At 56.6% G+C, this 19,959-nt stretch overlaps 1 protein-coding gene across 1 annotated transcript in view; it reads right to left on the reverse strand.

Annotated features, from left to right (window-relative positions):
• LRP1 (LDL receptor related protein 1) overlaps nt 1–19,959 on the reverse strand; it is an 81,599-nt gene that overhangs the window by 31,101 nt on the left and 30,539 nt on the right. Inside the window, exons 12-31 of the mRNA XM_081249992.1 lie at nt 18,880–19,060; nt 17,785–18,007; nt 16,432–16,633; nt 15,963–16,088; nt 13,512–13,652; nt 13,295–13,420; nt 12,754–12,870; nt 12,213–12,293; nt 10,415–10,582; nt 6,656–6,838; nt 6,042–6,242; nt 4,667–4,912; nt 4,264–4,461; nt 2,727–2,931; nt 2,377–2,541; nt 1,539–1,783; nt 1,218–1,349; nt 690–917; nt 262–436; nt 81–175 (exon numbers count right to left, since the gene is read on the reverse strand). Of these exons, the coding sequence (XP_081106118.1) occupies nt 81–175; nt 262–436; nt 690–917; nt 1,218–1,349; nt 1,539–1,783; nt 2,377–2,541; nt 2,727–2,931; nt 4,264–4,461; nt 4,667–4,912; nt 6,042–6,242; nt 6,656–6,838; nt 10,415–10,582; nt 12,213–12,293; nt 12,754–12,870; nt 13,295–13,420; nt 13,512–13,652; nt 15,963–16,088; nt 16,432–16,633; nt 17,785–18,007; nt 18,880–19,060 (3,438 nt within the window). The remainder of the gene's footprint in view (nt 1–80; nt 176–261; nt 437–689; nt 918–1,217; nt 1,350–1,538; nt 1,784–2,376; nt 2,542–2,726; nt 2,932–4,263; nt 4,462–4,666; nt 4,913–6,041; nt 6,243–6,655; nt 6,839–10,414; nt 10,583–12,212; nt 12,294–12,753; nt 12,871–13,294; nt 13,421–13,511; nt 13,653–15,962; nt 16,089–16,431; nt 16,634–17,784; nt 18,008–18,879; nt 19,061–19,959) is intronic.

Raw genomic sequence — 19,959 nt, forward strand, 5'->3', positions numbered from 1 at the left:
ACTGGGGAAAACCCTGAGAGCACCTCCTGGTGGAGGAATTAGGGGAGGCAGGGCTGCAGGGCAGCAGGGTAAGCTCGTACCCACAGGGCCCCTCTGGCCACTGAAGAGCAGGGTGCGGTTGCTGCCGTCCATGCTGGCCATGCTGATGTTGTCACCGTCTGTCCAGTAGAGCTTCCTGGGGGTGCCAGGAGGGGAGGGTCAGAGTCCTCTTCTTCCCCCACCCCACACCCCATGCTCCCCAACCCTGGGCCCTGGACCTACCCACGCAGCGGGTGGACAACCAGGCCGTGGGGCTGCTCCAAGCCCTGCACCACCGCATTCTTGAAGGAGCCGTCCAGCCGGGCCACGTTGATCTGCTTCTTGTTGGTGTCATAGCTTGTCCAGAACAGGTTTCGGGACACCCAGTCGACAGCCAGCCCATGGGCATTTGGCAAGTCTGGGGACACAGTGGGGAGTTGTGATTGGGTGTTTTCAGGACACAGGTCAGGAGGCTCGAGGGGAGGGGCCAGCCTGGTTTCTGGGGGAACAGGGATCTTGAAACCAGGACTGGAGCCAGAGAGGGAAAAGAATTTGGAGAAGGAACATCAGGACCAAGGGGACCAGGGAGTGGGGCTGGGACCAGGGTTGGGAGCGAGGGCAGGATTGGGGGGTACCCATGCCCAGTAGGGGTTCCAGGGCCAGGACAGAACCTGCAGAGACAACCGTCTCCACGCCTGTGCCGTTGATGAAGGCCCGCTTGATGGCCTGGGTCCGCACGTCGGACCAGTAAACGCGCTGCTCTCGGGCGTCGTAGTCCAGCACCGTGACGTTGTCGATGTCAGGCACCGTGAAGGAGATGATGTAGTTGTAGTAGGGCGCGTCCAGGTCCACGCCCCGTATCTCCATCTGACGTGCGTACAGCAGGAACTTCTTAAACTCTGTGGGCACGGGGCAGGTCACTGACGGCGGCCCCCTGCCTCCACGCTTCCCACCCCGCCGGATTCTCCTGGTTCCTTCTGTTTGCTGCTGGCCCTTGGCTATCAGGGAGACCCTGCCGGGCATAACCTTCCTGCCGGAGTGCCAGCCTCTTCCTACAGCAGCTGCCTCCGGAGCCTCTCCATTCAGGATCCTCCCGGCTGAGACTGCCTACCTTCACTTAGAACCTGGAGCTTGGGTACCTGACCCTTTCCCCTTCAGCCTTGGTTTACCCCAGCTCTGGAGCGGGGGGGTGCTCCTACCATAGCAGGTGGTGTTGTCCTTGTGGAGCTTCATGAGGTGTGGGCAGGCGCAGGAAACAGTCCGGTTGTAGTTGATGAGGCACAGGTGGGAGCAGGGGCCCCGGCCCCCATTGGCCTCACAGGGGTTGGGAGCTGGGAGGGCAGGGGAAAGCAAGAGCATCCAGTGACCCTACTGGCCCTGCTCACCCGGCCTACACCCTCTCCACTCTCCTGCCAGACCCGCCTCTGTCAGCAGGCTGGCTCACCCCCGCCGTCCCAGCACAGACCCCTCCTCTCTTGGAAGCTTCTACAGAGGATGCTGGCTCCTTTCTGGTCCCTTACCCATGGGCTGCCGGGAGGGGTGATACACCTGCAGGTCGAAGGGCTGGGTATTGGTCCTCTGTACCACAGTGACATTGTGGCCGGTCCACTTGTTGGCCTTGGCCAGCGTGTTTGTCCGCCAGTCCGTCCAGTACACCTCGCCACCGTACAGTGTCACTGCAAACGGGTGCGACAGGAACTCGTGTCCCCGAAGCACCTCCATGTGACCGGAGCCGTCGTAACGGGCTGAGTAAATGGCGTCTGACCTGAGAGCGTGGTCGGGGCAGAGTGAGGAGCCGGTGGGGACCGCAGACCTCGGGGCACGTGGCCTGGGGCTCCCACCCTCCATGCCCCAGCCCATGGCACCCTGTGGAGCAGGAACCACGTGGCTCGAGGTCTGGGATCCCAGCTCTGACCCCAATTCCCCTGACCCAGGTCTTTCAGCTTGCTTCTCCCCAGGGCTGCTGTTAGCACACAGGGCTGTGGTGAAGACTAGAAAAAGGCACCCCCTCTGGGGACACCACCTAGAAAAAGTCTCCCCTCTCCCTGGGCAGACAGAACCCCTAGGAGAGCACACAGATGTGTGAGTGAGGATGGCGTTGCACTTCGGCCCTCGGCGGGCACTCCTGTGCGGGGGGCAGCCCTGCCTCTAACTTCTTCCATCTGCACCTCTTCCCCAGCCCAGACTCTCCCCTCACTCAGTCCTCTTCCCGGGCCCTTGGCCGTGTGGCTCTGGCTCCAGCTCCCCCGGGCCTTCTCACCACCCTCATGGCTGCCAGGTCCCGGGTCCCTTGGCTCCACCCTGTCCCTAAGGAGGAGGGGAGGATGGAGGCCTCCTGGGTGAGGCGCCGGTGCCGACCTGGCGTCGATCCAGAGGATGCGCTTCTCCAGGTAATCCACGGTGAGCCCGTTGGGCCAGCCCCCAGAGCCCGTCTCCCGGTGGATGGTGCGGCGCCCAGCCCCACTCATGGAGGCTGCCTCGATGCGGGGCAGGCTGGCATCCCAGTCCGTCCAAAATAAGATCCTGGGGAGCGGGGAGGGGGTCAGGATGGCCAAGGTCGAGGCCCGGGGAAGGGGCTGTGCTAGGATCCTTGGTGACAGCCGGAGGGAGCAAATAGCATTGAGGAGGCAGCTACGCCTGGCCCGGCCCGGCTGAACGAGGCTTCAGGGGAGTCACGAGGCCAGAACAGGGCTGGGCGGGGTCCTCACCCATCCCGGGGATCCAGTGCAATCGCCCTTGGGTGCTCAATGTCACCGGCCAGCAGCGTGGTCCGAAGGGTCCCATCCAGCTTGGCCACCTCAATCTGGTCCAGGTTACTCTCCACCCAGTAGATGTTGCCTGCAATCCAGTCTACAGCCAAGCCCTCGGGTGTGGCTAGGCCGTACTGAATCACCACCTCAAAACTGGTCAGGGCTGGAGAAGAGAGGTTGTAGGAGGTTAGAATAGCCCGGGGCGGGGTGAATTCACGATATCCCAGGAACCCTGGATGGCCTGCCCTCAACCCTGACACCTCTGTGAACACCTCTGGTGTGCTCCAGATTTGACTGGGGTTCCCAGAGCCCCCACTCTCCTCACCCAGGCCCCCTGCCCCAGGAGGTCAAGTAGAAGCCTGGCTTCTAGAACACTGGAGAAGGGGAAGTGGCAGCTATCTTCTGCCTGCATCTCTCTGAAAGGCTAACCCCTGGAAGGAGGTCAGAGCAGAGAGTGAGGGCTTTGGGGAACAGACCTAGACCCAATATGAGGCAGACAGAACTTTCTAGAAGTCACTCCACAGACAGTCCTAGAGGTTTTTCGATGGTTTTATATACATATATATGTGTGTACATATGTATGTATATATATGTCATTAATTTAGAAACCATTACATAGTGTGAACATTTTCACAGTCTACTTAGCCATCCCCTTGTTGATGGATATTTAAGATGGTTCCAGGGTTTCTCTATTACAAACAATACCAACTCCTCTAGTAAACTGTGCTTCTTTTAAGTCTTTGCTCAGACGTCAGCTTCGCAGGGGGCCTTCCTTGACCACCCTATTCAAATGCCGCCCCCATTCTCCCTGCCCACCTTGCCTCCTTTCTCTTTATCCACAGTGGTACCCGCTCTGTCACAGTCCGTGTTGTACTCATTTGCTGTGTTTATATCTGATGTTCCCACTGGTGTGTAAGCTCCATGAGGGCAGACATTTTGGCCCGTTTGCTCCCTGCTATCTCCCCTGGGCCCGGTGTGTGTAGCAGGGGCTCAGAAATGTGGGCTTTTTTGTTTTTTTGTTTTGGCCGCGCCGAGGGGCATGCGGGATCTTAGTTCCCCGACCAGGGATCAAACCTGTGCCCCCTGCAGTGGAAGCGCGGAGTCTTAACCACTGGACCGCCAGGGAAGTCCCAGGAATGTGTATTATTAGTGAAGGAAATCTGTGATGGGTCAGGCTGCCTTGGGACAGAAGGCAGGGTTCAGGTACCCCACCCCTAAATGCCTTTTTTCTTGCAAGCCTGCAATTCTGGCCATTCCAAAGAAAGACTGATCATTTTGTTAATTATCAGTCTGGCAGCTCTGCTGACAATAATTATGGGGCGTCAGGCACTGAGACCCACAGCAAAATCTAACCCAATTAACAAGAGTGTGGGGGACAGGGGAGCTAAGGGCCTCTGCTCCCGGCAGCCTGCATCTGGTCCCATAGTTCTGAGCGCCCAAGGGCCCGGTCTGGGTGTACTGGGCCTCGCGTCAATCCTGGGCAGGTGGTGGTCACCTCCGTTGTCCAGCAGCTTCCCGCGGTAGATCTTGTCCTCCACCACGTCGGTCCAGTAGAGGGCGCTCTGGCTGAGGTGGAAGTCCAGGGCTATGGTGTTGCGCAGGCCAGGCACCAGGACGCTGTAGTCCCCTTTGTGAAGGTCGATGCGCCGGATCTCATGGCGGTTGGAGAAGATGATAAACGGCTTGAAGGGGTCTGGGGAGGGGTGTGATAGGGTCACAAGGGGCCTGTTGCCTCTGAGCCACCCTGTCCAGGGGCTGGCAGGGTCTCCATGGGCCCTGGCACCGGGCCTGGATGGAAACCTCAGCCTCTGGCATTCGGCCGCCCGAGTCCAGCCTACTGCAGCTCAGGGGCCTGCCCGGCCTGCCCAGCTGCCCAGCCACCCCGACCCATGTCTCACCCAGGCTGCGGCAGCTCTCGCCGTCCGGCTCCAGCACCCAGCCCTCATAGCAGGAGCACTTCACACTGAACTTGTTCTGGTCACACTTCTGGCTGCACTTGAGGTGCTTGGCGCAGTAGCTTTGGATCTGGCAGGTGTGGTTGTCAGGCCCCAGCTCCATGCCCAGAGGGCACGAGCACACAATGCCTTCGCCAGGTGCCACCGAACAGTTGTGGCTGCAGCCACCGTTATTCAGAGAGCACTGGTCTGGGGGGTGGGGAGCAAGGGACAGGATCAGGGGCAGGATCTGGAAGGAGGCAGGACCGTGGCCTGGCTGGGCCCCAAGTCCCCAGTAGCCGAGACGGCACCCTGGCACCCTGCCCATGGCGTCCTTCTTTCCTTTCCTCTGTCCCACTGCTTCCCAGTCTCCCTCAGGACCAGGGTTGGGACCCTGGCACCCACCACGTAGGACCAACCCTCCTTCCCCCGAGGAGCACCCCTCCACCGTGGCTGCATCTCTCTCTGGTCTCTATTTCCCTTCCCCTTCTTGAGCCCACCGTGGGGGCCCCAGCCTTTCGCCTCTTTCTGGGAGGGTCCCTTTTCCTCTCTCTCTCCTGATGTAGGTGTGATTTTGGGGGGTTGTGGTAGGGAATGCCCTGCTCCGGGTCCTCTGACACACGCTGGGACCTGCCAGCCCTGAATGATGGCCCGTCAGCAGTTCTCAGGGCCAGTCCTTATCTCCCACTCCTCTCCGCCGAGAACCTGGCTCTGCTTGGCTCAGAGGAGATAAGGCTGCTCTGCTCTGCCGTGCTCCTCATCCCCAAGTCACACGATGTGGCCCGCGCTGACCCCAGTTCGTCTGATCTTGAATGCACACCCTCCTCCCCTGACCTTCTCACCCACTCGGCAGGATGGGAGACTGCCCTGACCACATCCACCCTGGTGCCTTCATCTTGAAAGCCTGCCCTGCACTGCTCTGCAGCGCCAGTGTGGCTGAGTGGGCTGTGCCTGCAGGGCGGGGCTGCGCTGCACTGTCTCTACAGCACTTCACGAGCAGTGTGACCTTGGGCCAGTTATTTAACCTCTCTGAGCCTCAGTTTTCTCATCTGTAAGATGGGGGTGAGGATCATATCTGCCTCACAGGGCTCCTGTATGGATTAAATGCTATAACAGTGTGACGCCAAGCACAGCCTCTTGGCAAAGTGAGTCCTAAACCGACGGGTTTTTGTTAACTGCTCTGGGTACTACTTGCCCAGCTGCCAGAGCTGCCCTTTTCCAGTCTGAGACCTCTCTCCACAGAGCTTGTCCTGTTCCACTGCCCTGGCCTGGCCCAGACTCCTTATCCAGCCCCCCTGCCCACTCCTCTGCTGGGGCCTCTCCTAGGCCCAGGCCTCACCGCAGAGCTCTCCCTCATCCGAGCCATCTCCACAGTCATCGTTGCCATCACACAGCTTGTCAGGGGGCAGGCAGACCGAGGTGTTGTTGGCACAGGGGTGTGAGGGTGGCCTGCAGGCCAGGGACTCGCAGTTCTCCTCATCCGAGTTATCCTCACAGTCGCTGTCGCCATCACACACCCATGCTTTGCTGATGCACCGAGCTGGGGGATGGGCAGAGCATCAGGGGCCAGGCCTGGGCAGCAGGGCTCTCTGTGCCCTTCTTCCCAGACCCAGTGGGCTTCTCTAACAGGGTCACGCCTACAAGCCCTTGGGGTCCACTAGGAACCTTGAGGCTTTTTCTGTCAAATTCACATGGGCAACAAAGAAGGTAGGAATCTGTAGGAGGTGTTGAAGCTCAACACTGGTGAGGGTTTTGGTTCCCAGGGCCCTTAGTGCAGGCCCTGGCCCCTTCATACCTTCCCCCATGCATCAGGCACAAGCTTTTTCTGTGCAGCCTTTTGCCTCACAATGTCCCCACCCCACTCCTCACAGTCCAGTGCTGTCTCCCTTGCCACTGCTCTGCTCTCAGCAGGGTCTCCTCCTGTCCATGTTGTTTCCCTTCAGTCCTTTTTACCGGAGTCTTTGCAGCCAAACTTGACATTGGGGTCACAGACGTGGGTCACTCCCTCACAGCTCTTCTCGTCACTGGAGTCCATGCAGTCAGTGTCCCCATCGCAGCGCCACCGCAGGGGGATGCACAGACCATCCAGCCGGCACTGGAACTCATCATTGTGGCAGCCGCCAGGAGGCCTTGTGGCTGCAGGGGGACAGGTGGAGGGCATGGGGGTGTTGAGGGCTCCAGGTCAGCTGTTCTCATCTCTACCTTCTCAACCCCCTCCTGCTATACCCAGCCTGGGGCTAAGAGCTGAGGCGGGGATGGAGAGTTCTCTGAGTCCTGCTGACATTCCTCGAAAGCGCTAACTCAAAGTCTGGGCTATTACACCTTCCAGGACTCAGAAATCATCTTGTCTACTCTCCCTATTTTACACACGAGAGCTTGATTGAATAAGCAATTTGCTAAGCCAGAGCTCAAATGCCCCCACTTTAGCCTAGCCTCCATTTCATTCATTCACTTCACACTTATTGAGTACCTACTGTGTGCCAGGCACTGTTTCAGGTGCCAGCCTGAACAAGACAAAGTCCTTACCCTCATGGAGCTGAAGTTCTAGCAGGGAAGAGAAACAGTGAAGACATGACACAAAAATCGAGAATGGAACTGCAGGTAGTGATCAAGGCTATGCAGACAAAGCCAGGTCAAGGCCAGGGAGGATGGGATGCTACTTGAGACAAGACAGTCAGGAAAGGCCCTTAAGCAGATGTTTGAGCAGAGGCCTGAATGACGTGAGCCATGAGATTAACTGGAGTTGCATTCCAGGAAGAGGGAACAGCTAGTGCAAAGTCTCTGAGGTAGGACCATGCGGGGCATATCTGAAAACTGTCCAGAGCATATTTAAGGCTGCACAGTTGGAGTAGAGTGAAGGAGGAGACGAGTGGCAGGAAAGCAGGTCAGATAGGTTGGGGGAGTCCTGCAGGCCATGGAGCGGGGCTCAGCATGAATTCAAAGTGTACAGGGAGGGCTTCCCTGGTGGCGCAGTGGTTGAGAGTCCGCCTGCCGATGCAGGGGACACGGGTTCGTGCCCCGGTCTGGGAAGATCCCACATGCCACGGAGCGGCTGGGCCCGTGAGCCATGGCCGCTGAGCCTGCGCGTCCGGAGCCTGTGCTCCACAAGGGGAGAGGCCACAACAGGGAGAGGCCTGCGTACCGCAAAAAAACGGAACAAAACAAAACAAAGTGTACAGGGAGCCAGTGCAGGCTTGAGGGCAGGGCTGGGGAGAGATCTGACATGTTCTGTAGGATCACACTGGCTGCTACAGTGAGATCTGACTCAGGAGTCTGGGGAAGGAGCGGAAGCAGCACCCGAGGCACAGGTGACTGTACACAAGCCTCACCTAACACTCCCGCTCCCCCTACCTGCCCCCACCAGGAACACAGTCGACGCACTCATCTCATGCCTGGACTTCAGCAGCAGCCTCCGAGCCGATTTTCCTTCCTCAGGGCCCCTGAACCTCTTTCCAATCTAATGCCCTGCCAGGATTGTCTTCTGAAAGCATTTCCTACATCTTATCACCTTCCAGCTTTGAGATCCTTCGAAGGTCCCCAGGGCCTGACCTGCTTTCACCTGCTGTTGTAATCTGCCCCCTCCAGGCACTGCCTCATTCCCTGCTGTCCCCTCTCGTCTGAGGGGCCCCACCCAGCCCCACTGGCCCCTGCAGGAGTACTCAGTTTCACCTTCTAAGTCTTACTGCTGGGTTCTCCAGGCCACTCCCACCCTCCATCTAAAGACCCTTCCTCTAGTTACCGGGGGGAAGGATAAAATGGAAGACTGGGATTGACACATACACACTACTATATATAAAATAGACGACTAATAAGGACCTACTGTATAGTACAGGGAACTCTAATCAATACTCTGTAATGGCCTATATGGGAAAAGAATCTAAAAAAGAGTGGATATATGTATATGTATAGCAGATTCACTTTGCTGTATACCTGAAACTAACACAACATTGTAAATCAACTATACCCCAATAAAAATTAAAAAAAAAAAAAAGACCCTCTCTCTTGTCCATTTACCCACAGCCTAATCCCTCTTCGGGGCCCAGTTCAAATCCCACCTCCTCCGGAATGGTCCCAGACCATTCCAGCTCACAACCATAGTTAACAACTGCTACCAATCATGACACCCCTGCTCCCACGGGCCAGGCCCCTGCACATCTCCTCTCACTTCACAGAGGAGGAAGCCAAGGCTCGGAGGAAGCAACTTGCCCGAGTTCGCCCAGCTTGTGAGGGGCAGAGAGCTCCTCCCACCTCACCACATCACGGGCCTCCCAGGGGTCCTCTTCTCAGAATCCCAAGGCACTATTACCTGTCCCACTCACCCGACCTTTCTCAGAGTTGGCCCTCGAGGCTCAGTGACTGTTTCCCGGGCCTCAGGTGACCCTCCCCATCCTCCCTCTTAGTGCTGGGCCTGCAGTGGGTACTCAGTGCTTTCAGTACTGTCCCCACTATGCGCACCTTAATTCTCCAAGGCAGAGGTTGTAAGCTGGTGGTCCAGGGGCCAGATGAGGCCTACAGAGAGATCTTGGTCTGCCATGTTTTTAAAACTTTTCAAATCAGTTGCCAGTTTTATGGGTTGATTTGCTCTCCCTAAAAGGATGCTGAAGTCCTAATTCATAGTACCTGTGAGCATGACCTTACTTGGAAATAGGTCTTCCTTTGCAGATGACCAACTCAAGATGAGGTCATTAGGGTGGGCCCCAATCCAGTATGACTGCGTCCTTATATAAAGAGGAAACCTGGACACAGAGACAGATGCGCACCCAGCGAGAACGCCATGAAAGATGAAGGCAGGGATCGGGGTAAAGCATGTACAAGCCAAGGAACGCCAAAGATTGCCGTCAAACGCCAGAAGCTAGGAGAGAAGCCTGGAATAGATTCTCCCCCATAACCCTTAGAAGGAACCAACCCTGCCAACATTTTGGTCTTGGACTTCTAGCCTCCAGAACTGCGAGACAATACATTTCTGTTGTTTAAGCTACTTAGTTTGTGGTACTTTGTTACAGCAGCTCTAGGAAACGAATATACCAGTGCTTTAAAATGGGTAGATTTCACATATAAATCTGCATTTCTGACTTCTCTTGAAGTTAGGGCAATCTTGGCTTTGCATTCTTCCATGGTAACCATTGGTCAGGGATGAGAAACCAACATCCCTTGAGGAGGTCTGTGCCTTCCAGTAACCCCCGCCTCCACGGGGGATCCCACAGACGCTAGGTCCTGGAGGCCTGGGCACTGGGGACCCCACAGAGCCAACCCTTCTCTCCTTTGGCCCCCACTGTGCTCATTCACCCCTACCCCTCTGAGCATCCCTTTTTCATGCTACCAGCTACCAAACACAAGCTGTGTGCCTTCCGTGCACCATCTCACTGAAGCCTCACATCAACATGATGATGCCCGTGCTATTCTCATCCCCACTTTGCAGATGAAACTCACAGGGGCCCACGGAGATAAAATAACTTGCTCGAGGCCACCCAGATATAAGCTGCAGAGATGGAGCTCAAACCCAAGGCCACCCAACTGCAAAGCCTGAGATCTTAACAGAGTGTGACAATGATTTGTCGACAACCTCCCTCTCCCACAGGACCGGAAACTGCTGAAGGATAAGAGCCACGTCTGGGTTATCTCTGGTTCCCAGATGGTGGCAACACGCAGTGGGGAGGGTGGATGGATGGTGGAATGATTTGGTCCCCACCCCACTGGTCCCCAGGCGCCCACCCTGGTTGGTGCAGTTGGCGTGTGTCTCGTCACTGTAGTCCCCGCAGTCGTTGTCCCCGTCGCAGGTCCAGTGCTCAGGGATGCAGCGCCCGCTGTTGCACTTGAACTGGGTGCTAGAGCAGGAGTGGCTGCAGCCGGCCTCGTCACTGTTGTCCCCACAGTCATTGTCTGGGGGGAGGCAAGAAGGGAAGAGGAGAGCAGGGGGTCAGCAAGTGGCCTTCTCTGTGACCCCAGCATGGGGCCCCCACTCCCACCTCCCCATTCCCACCCTCGACCCACCCCAACCCTCCCACTGAGAAAATAAAAAACAGAAAAGACACAGAAACTGCATAGACTGCAGCATGCACCATGGCCCACGTGATGGGGGCAGGGAGAGGGAGGCAGGGCGGGCTCCAGGAGGGCCCTTCCCTGGGTCTCGGAAGGCTGGGGCTGGGGACGGGACTCATGCCTTTCCCCTTTCAGCAGGGTGTGGGAACAGGGGTCTGCGTGCTTTGGGGGAAAGGCAGGGATTTCTCTGGCTCTGGCGGAACAAAGGTGGGCGGAGTATAGGTGAGGCCTCTCTGCTGGGGAGGGAAGGTGTTAATCAGGCCCCGCCCTGAGTGTGGGCATCACCGGCCCCAAGCTCTGGGCTCCCGGCTCATGAGGGGCACTGCCTGCAGCTGGAAAGGCCGGGGGGGCCCCCTCCTGAAGGCATCTGAGGGTGACTAAGCCAATGTCCTGCTTTCTAGGCCTCGTGGCGGGGGGGGGGGCACCAGACTTCCCTTCACATTTTCAAGACCCCTGAGAAGATGGGTTTGGCCGTCCCCCTTGGGTTGTGTTCCTGCCTCTTTTCCAGCTGCCTCTGCATCTCTGACGCTCTCCTTCCCCCATGTCTTGGTCTTCTTGTCCCCATCTCTCTGTCATCTCTCCTGTGAAAGGCTCCTTCTGCCCTCTCTGCTTTCCCTTTCACTGTTTTCTTTCTCCCTCTGTCATTTCCTCTCTCTTTTCTCTCTTTGCTTTTCCTTCACATCCTAGGAGCTCTGGGGTGGGGAGCTGCATGGGGCTCCTGGGAGGAGGCCCAAGGCCAGCTGGGGCTCTAGGGGAGATGGTGCATGTGCTTCTATGCACTGACCGGCAGGCTCAGGACAGGTCTTTTCATCAGAGCCGTCCCCACAATCCTTCTCTGAAACACAGAAACCGCCAAGGCAACCATTGGCACACGAGACACGGCAAACATGAGGGGCAACATGGGGCTGACCCAATACATCTTCACACACATTAGCCAGGGCTCGAGCCACTGTTGCAACACGTCACAACACCACACCAGACACGACCAGAGCCCCAAGACGGCACAGACACAAGAGTCCACTGGCCCCCATGGCTGACATCACCTGGTCCAGGGCTGACCGCCAGGTGGGCTCCCGAGTCTGGAGCCAGAGCCTGGAGGGACCCCAGGAGACGGGGTTTGTAGGGAGAATGGCACTGGGCAGGGGCTCTCCTTGCTCTGCCCCTCTGGCCCTTCTTGCTCATCTCTCCCTGGCCCCTGAGCCTCTGCCAGAGGATGGGCAGCTCAGGCCCTGCCCGGGGAGGAATGGCACCGACAGGCAATGGGCGGGGTATCCCCTGGGTCCATCTTGGTTCCCCCACAGTGTTTCTAGCTTGTCCTTATTTCTCCCAGACAACCCAGGGGAGCTTCTGTGAACTGGAGGAAGGCCCCAGCTTGATTCTAAAACCCCTTCACCTGCCTGCCACCCAGGGCCTGGCTGTGGCTTCTAGCTTTCCTAGGAATCATGGCAGGTGAAGGGAAACAAGCTCTTACCATTGTCACATCTCCAGTTGATGTTGATGCATCTGCCGTTGTTGCAGGTAAACTGAGTCAGGGGGAAGCAGGTGGGATAGGCTGTCAGGGAGAAAGAGTAGCTGAGTAGGGTCCTCAAGATTATTTAGCATCATAGCACCAAGCAGGTGGGCGCTGGGTCCTTCCCATAACCAGCAGCCCTCAGCCCGGCCAGATGGGGGAGGGAAGGCTAAGTGGAGGTGCCTTGGCCTGGAACGCTGCCCACTCACTCCTACCCCTCTAAGCACCCTTTTCTTAAGCAACTAATGACCAAATGCAGGCCATGCACTGAGTGCTCTCCGCGCATGATCTCACTGAACCCCTACATCAGTGCTGTGACGTGGGTGCCAGTATTATCCCCACTCTGCAGATGAAACTCACAGGGGCCCACGGAGATCAAGCAACTTGCTCAAGGCCACCCAGGTACTAAGTTGCAGGGTCTCTCCAGCACCCCCGCCCCAGGGCATGCTCTTGTGGGCCCTCCCTCCCCATGCCAGCCTGGCCTTCCTGCTGTCTTGCTCACCACATGAGGCTGACTCATCAGAGCGGTCCCCACAGTCATCATCCAGATCGCACGTCCAGGAGATGGGGATGCAGCGGCCACTGGCACAGGAGAACTGGTTGGGTGGGCAGGTGCGAGCTGGGGACAGGGATGGGCATGAGTGCTCATAGGTGAGTCCCCTCTTTAATTTCATTTTCTTTGCTATTATTCTCTGCCTCTCTGGAAGTCTCCCCAAGGACCTCAAAGCTATTCTTCTTAGAGACATCATTCAAAATCACCTACGTGGTCTCACACCAGACGCTTCACCCCATCTCTCGAGGGGTCGCTGGTGTCCTCCAAGGAGAAGATCCACCCGCCTTGCTTGTCATCCCCAACCTAGAGCTGTGCTCTGTCCCCTGCAAGCACGGGCCTCCCGGCCAACCCTGTCCTCCTTTCCCCTCTGCCCTGGATGCCCCGTGCTCCTTTCTCTCCCTGAGCCCCCTCTGTCTTCCCAAGCCTGGCTCCCCAGCCTGCCCTGCCCTGGTGACTGAGGGGTGCCGGTGTGGTCACGCCCCTCCCACACCTGAACAAGTGGCGTTGGACTCGTCTTCGCTGTTCCCACAGTCATTGTCCCCGTCACAGAGCCAACGGTTGGGGATGCAACGGTTGTTCTCGCACTTGAACCGGTCCGAGGGGCAGGTGTGCTGATCTGGGGAGGGAGAGGTCAGGGGTCAGCCAGAGGGAGGGGCCCCCAGCTCTCCAGCTGTTGCCCAAGGGCCGGCTGTGCAGCAGGGACTCACGGCAGAGGGCGGGGGCCTCGTCACTGTTGTCCAGGCAGTCGTTGTCCCCATCGCACTTCCAGCGTTCCTGGATGCAGCGGCTGTTTGAGCAGGCGAACTCGCCTGGCTGGCACTGGGGTGGGGGCACGTAGGACGGGTTTGCTGTGGGCACCACGAGGCGTGAGGGGGAAAGTCAGACCCAGGTCACGGACAGGTGCTGAGCCCCCTGTCCTCTGTTGGCTTGTTTTATGATTTTAAAATAATATACACAGTAATCTTTCCTAGTGCATAGTTCTTCGTGAAGAAACTATCTGGATGGAAACTGCAACTCTTTCTCAGGCCACAAGGGTGATGTTTGCTCTGCTGCTTCCAGTACTGCAATGTGGTCTGAGAATAAAGGAGCTTCCAAGACAGCCTAGGGCCCCCCATCCTTTTGTCCCCACCGAGCAGACCGCCCCTTGCCTCTCCCTGCCATCTCCATGAACTGCCCCTTGGAAGTCATCTCCAGGACCCTCGGACCCTGCTCTGGTCCCTGGACTTTTTCCTTCACAAATGCGTCAACTCTACCGGCAGGAGTGAAAACTCACACCTCACCACCACCATCTGCCTTCGGCTATCAGCAGTGAAATCACTTCGTCCTTTGTGTTTGCACAGGGTAAGCTCAGGAAGCCCAGGAAGCCCATGGCAGTCCCTGGTCCTGGACCCCACTGCTCTGTGCATGCCTTTCTGACCCATCTCTCACCCCCTGTAATCCTGTGGGTCCCCAGGACCACTGGACCTGGAGGCTGTATGTGTCCACCTTGCTCCTGACCTGTGCTTCCCGACCATTCTCCCTCTCTCCCCTCTGAAAAATCAGTATTGACTTTCACGTTATTAGCCTATATGAACCCTTACTTCAAAGGACCCCAGGCTAGTCCCCAGCATCCTTCAGGGTTTTTAGTTCCTGGTTCAGAGTCACTTTCTCCATAATCACTCCCTCTTTATTCTTGGTGATTTCAATGTGCATATAGGTGACCCTTCCATTATGCTGGCCCCTCAGTTTCTAAGCTCCTCTTCACCAATCCTCTTGCCCTGCACCTGGTCTCAGTCACTCACTCTCAGGTGTACACTATGGCCCACTGACCCATTTTCACTTCTGGGATTCTATCCTAAGGAAATCATCCAGAATATGGGAAGGCATGAAGCTATAAGAAATAGCAGAGCAGGTGATTAATAAACAGACTCTGGGTCAGGGTTCCTGGGTTCAAACCCCTGCTCTAACTTTGGGCCTCAATTTCTTCATAAAAATACCTTCCCTACAGGAATATTTTAAGGAGTAAATAAGTTACTGCATGAGGACTGCTTATAACCATGCCTAGTACATAGTCTGTGTTTAATTAATGCTGGCAACGATTACAGCAAAAAACTGGAAACAACCTAAACATCCAACAGTAGAGAAATGGTTCAGTAAATTATGGGATGTTTACCAAATGAAATATATTTTGGCCATTAGAAATTCTGCTGATGTATTCATGACACACTGTCAAGTGACAAATGCAGGAAACAGAACAGCATGTGCAGCACGATTCCATTTAAGCAAAAGTAAATATATAGAGAAATTGGGAGGTTGTTCACTGAAATGGTAACAGTGGAATCTATGGGTGGTGGAATTTGGGGTGATCTGTACTTTCTTTTTTGTATTTTTCTATACTGTTCATTTATTTTTACAATGAGCATGACCCGCTTTTATTAAAAAATGGGGCTATTTGGGCTTCCCTCGTGGCGCAGTGGTTGAGAGTCCGCCTGCCGATGCAGGGGACACGGGTTCATGCCCCGGTCTGGGAAGATCCCACATGCCATGGAGCGGCTGGGCCCGTGAGCCATGGCTGCTGAGGCTGCGCGTCCGGAGCCTGTGCTCCACAACGGGAGAGGCCACAACAGTGAGAGGCCCGCGTACCGCAAAAAAAAAAATGGGGCTATTTAAAATAATTCAATAATAACACAGAAAATTTGTGACATATATGAGCCAAAAGGGGCAGAAAACATTTATATACAGTATATTCCAACCGTGTAAAAACCCACCTAAGGAAAAAAGGATGGTGTTCCTTTACCACAATACTAACAATATAGTGGTGTTTGCTGGTGAGATTGGGCTTTTTTTCTCTCCTCTAATTTCCAATATTTTGAACTATTGTTGTATAACTTCAATAATGTGGAAATAAATGTAAAAGAAGTTAATGGTTTTCTCTTTCCATAGCTGTCCTGCTCCTCACTTGGTTTCCCCTGATCTTCATGCCTTCCCAAACCTCCCACCCTCTGGTCACCCCTAAACACCCTCCAGCCCCCAGAGCCTTCTTCTCTCACCCCATCCCTCACCTCCTATTGCCCCCCACCAGGGCCCTCTTTGCCTCCTTCATCTCCGATGGGGACACTGTGGCCTCCTCCTGCTGGGGTCTGCTCCCCCACCTCCCACCCCAGCTGGGCCCCTCATACCCAAACAAGTGACACCGTCTGTGTCCAACACCTGGTCCTCAGCACAGGCACACTGGCGGCTCCCAGGGGTGGCCAGGCACAGGCTGCTGCAGCCGCCATTGTTCACCCGGCATTTGTTGGTACCCACTGTGAAGGAGGGGTCACGGGTGGGGGGAGGAAGGAAGGGGAGGACAGGGGATGGGTTGCAGCAGGGTCAGGAAAGGCCAGAGAGGGGAGATGAGAGGCCGGGGGAGGAGACGCATTAAAAGGAGAAGACAGAAAGAGGAAATATGGAGGGGTTGAAGAAGAGGAGATGCAGGCATGGGGTGGGGGGGAGATGGGGAACACAGAAGGTCAAATTGGGGTGGGGGCCTCTCGAGAGTCTCAAAAGTCAGAGCCTAGGATCCCTGGGGAGTGCCCTCACCCACCACAGGAGCCTCACCCCCCCATCTAGGTCCCACCCCAGACCCAAGTCCCAGCCCAGGGGTACCTTGCTGCTGCTGGGCATCATACATGCGGATCTCAAAAATGGGGGGCCGCTCGCTGCGCAGAAGGGTCACGATGGGGGGCGCGCCTCCTGTGCCCCGTTCCAAGCGGTAGACACTGCCACTCCGGTACTCGGTCCAGAAGAGGTAGTTGCCGTGGTGACACAGGCCAAAGGCGTGGTTCAGCTCAGGACCCTCGTACACAATCTAGGAATGGAGAAGAGGTTACCAAGGAGCTGGGAGACAAGTGGGGGTGCCTCAGGGAGGCCCGGGTGGGGGTCAGTGTTCTGTACACTCATATGTCCATGGCCTGGGTGTGGGACTTGTCTCCCCCATCAGCCTAGAAGCTCCCAAGGGTGCACACCGTGAAGTGCCAGACCCTGAACCCAGCAGAGCGCTGATGGGGAGCTTGCCCACACCCCTCTCGGGCTGATTCACATTCATTCAGATCCCTCCAACACAGGTGCACGTGCGCACGCAGGCGCACACACAGAGTAGTGAGCAGACAGCCAGGATCCATACATTTGTTTCTTCATCCACCACACATTTTCCAGGATCTACTAAGGTAGCACTAAGAAATGGAAAAGACGTGATCCCTTCGCTGGAGCTGCCTATTGTCTCAGGAAAGGCACACAAGGCTGTCCACGGTGGAGAGGGGTCTGGAGACAACACCCCAGAGGAGGTGGCCCGCCCCTGAGTGCTGTGTCACTTGAGGAGGAGCTGGGTGGAGGCAGGAAAATCTGCATGAGCAGCAGCAAAGAGGGCAGCACCTTGACGTGTGCTGGACTTGAAAGGTCTAGTGCTGCTGTTCCAAGTGCTGGGATGCAGGGAGCAGAGGGTGAAAGAAGACCACAGAGACGGTCAGGGGCCACATCATAAAGGGCCTTATATACCATGAAAGAGCATGGTCCACACGCCTAGACTTGCACGGGGCTCATGAATGAAGCACGAAGCCCCCGGAATGAATGAGCGTGCGTCTACACCATCTCTAGGCATCTCGCATCTGTACAGAGGCACACAGTGCAGGCACACGCCAGTGTGTGCTGCCTGTATGTGCACAACCAGGCAGAGGTGCACACGAAGTGTATGCTCAGGTGTTCACACAGGTGGTCAGGCCCACAGACCATGTGCATGGTCAGAGAGATACTCTGATAGAAGCAATCCTCAAACAACGTAAGACATAGGCACATAAGCACACAGAGGGACGCGCCCGCAGGCTCACAGGTAAACACACATGAAGCACACAGGCCCAGACACTCACAGACGCCCACACATTCAGACACACAGCCTCACCCACACACAAATGTGGTCCAGCAATGCACACATGAACACCCACACACAGGTGCACGCCTGCCCACCTTCCGGTCTGTGCCATTGAGCAGGATGGTCTCGATGCGATCATAGAAAGCGTCCACCCAGTAGAGGCGCCCAGCTGGGATGTCCAGGCTCAGCCCATTGGGCCAAAGTACTGTCTTGGAGGTGACAAAGATGTCTCGGTGTGAGCCGTCCATCCAGGCCCTCTCCAGCCGCCCTCGCCGACTGTCCTTGGGGTCCTCCTCCCAGTCAGTCCAGTACATCCACCTGTGGGCAGCTACTGGTCAGCACCACATAGCCACCCCTGCCATCAACATCCTCCCCTGTGATCCCAATCCAGGCGGGCCATCCCAGAGCTCCTCACAGGGGTCTTCCTGCCCTGCTCACCCTTGGCCCACATATTTCATTCATTCATTCCTCCATTCAACAAATATTTGTTGAATGCCTACTGGGCTGGGCACAGTTCTGGCGCTGGAGGACCCAGCAGAGACCAAGGCAGCCAAAGCCCCTGCTCTCGTAGAGATATGTCCCACCCAGGACACAGACAAGAAACAAGTCAGTCGAGAGGGTCACACACAACGGAGAGTGATACAAGTCAGGAGGAACTCGAAGCAGGGGCATGGCATGGAGAGTGACCGGGCAGCCGGTGGGGAAGGCCTCTCTGAGGAAGTGGCATTTGAGCTGAGATGTGAATGCTGAGAAGGAGCCACATATGCAAATACTTGGGAGTCCCAGGCAGAGGAGCTCCAAGGGCAAAAGCCCTGAGGTAGGAAGAGCTGGAGTGCTGGTTTAAGGAACAGACAGCAGGCAGTGGGGAGAGAACTTCCAAATGCAGGATGTGAGGTGCAGATGAGGTCAAACGAGCTGCAGGCAGACCCTGTAGGACCCCGGGGCTGATAAGGGCAAGGGGAGCCAGGGGAGGGCCCGCTGGGAGGGACAGGACCAGATTTCTATGTATGTGTTTAGAGCATCACTCCCATCGCCCTGTAGATGGGGACACCTTTTCCCCTCTCAGCCCAATTCTTGCCGAAGCATCCCACCTCGGCTGCCCTCCCCTGTCCACTCTCTCTCTTATCCCCCAGTCCTGAGGCCCACGCAGTCCCTGGCTCCTCTCCTGCCAAAGCCGTGGGAGGACTCACCCATTGAGCGGATCCACCACAATGGCCCTGGGGTGTGTCATTTTGCCCTCGATTAAGGTCTTGCGGGTCTGAGCAGCTTTCTCCAGCCTGGCCACGCTGATGGTCTTCTTGGGCCCATCATCCGTCCAGTACAGATTGTCCCCCATCCAGTCCACAGCTACGCCCTCCACATTGTGTATGCCTGCAGTGGGCGGGGCGGAGCAAGGAGGGAGAGCCTCAAAGGAGGCTCAAATCTGCCTGCCTCTGGCTCTTAAGATACCTGCACCTTGGAGCACTTGGCTAGTGGGGAATGCCGGGAGCCTCCTGTGCCCTAGACAGTGGCTGGGATGGGATGGGATGGGGTTGGAGGAAGGAGCCTGGGAGGGCGCTTGTGCTGCCACATTTGTGTTGAGTCAGCGTCTCTCAAAGCTGCACATGGCAGGGCTTCCCAGGTGGCGCAGTGGTTGAGAGTCCGCCTGCCGATGCAGGGGACACGGGTTCGTGCCCCGGTCCGGGAGGATCCCACATGCCGCGGAGCGGCTGGGCCCGTGAGCCATGGCCGCTGAGCCTGCGCGTCTGGAGCCTGTGCTCCGCAACGGGAGGGGCCACAACAGTGAGAGGCCCGCGTACCGCAACAACATCAAAAAAAGCCACACATGGCAGCAAGAAAACCTACGTGACACATGTGGGCTCACTTGAGAAGGCACGTCGGGGCCTGAGCTGGGGTGGACAGCTGAAGCAATAGGCATGTGGCTCTGGGCACAAGTGTGACGCCACATCCCAGGCCTAAAAATCCTGAGCTAACAAAATGAAAAGTTAGGAAGTGATTTTTCACTTAGCCACAGGCTTCATCTCAAGCTAAATAGCATCCCTGGTATAGGGACCCCCAATCCTTTCCTGATGAGGAGTTACTTTTGATTTCCCCGAAGTCTTACGATGGCTGACGGCTGAGGTTCTCTGAGCCGAGGTGGGGGATGGAGAGCAGGGCAAGGGGTGGTAACCAGCATCAGCCAGACTGATTGGTTAGGAAGCCCTATCCTGGGGGCCCGAGTGCAGGTTTGGGAGTTCCTAACACCCGGGAGGCACGGTGTAGCACCCGGA

Source organism: Mesoplodon bidens (assembly GCF_964165515.1).
Source record: "Mesoplodon bidens genome assembly, chromosome: 11".
NCBI classification, from domain to species: domain Eukaryota; kingdom Metazoa; phylum Chordata; class Mammalia; order Artiodactyla; family Ziphiidae; genus Mesoplodon; species Mesoplodon bidens.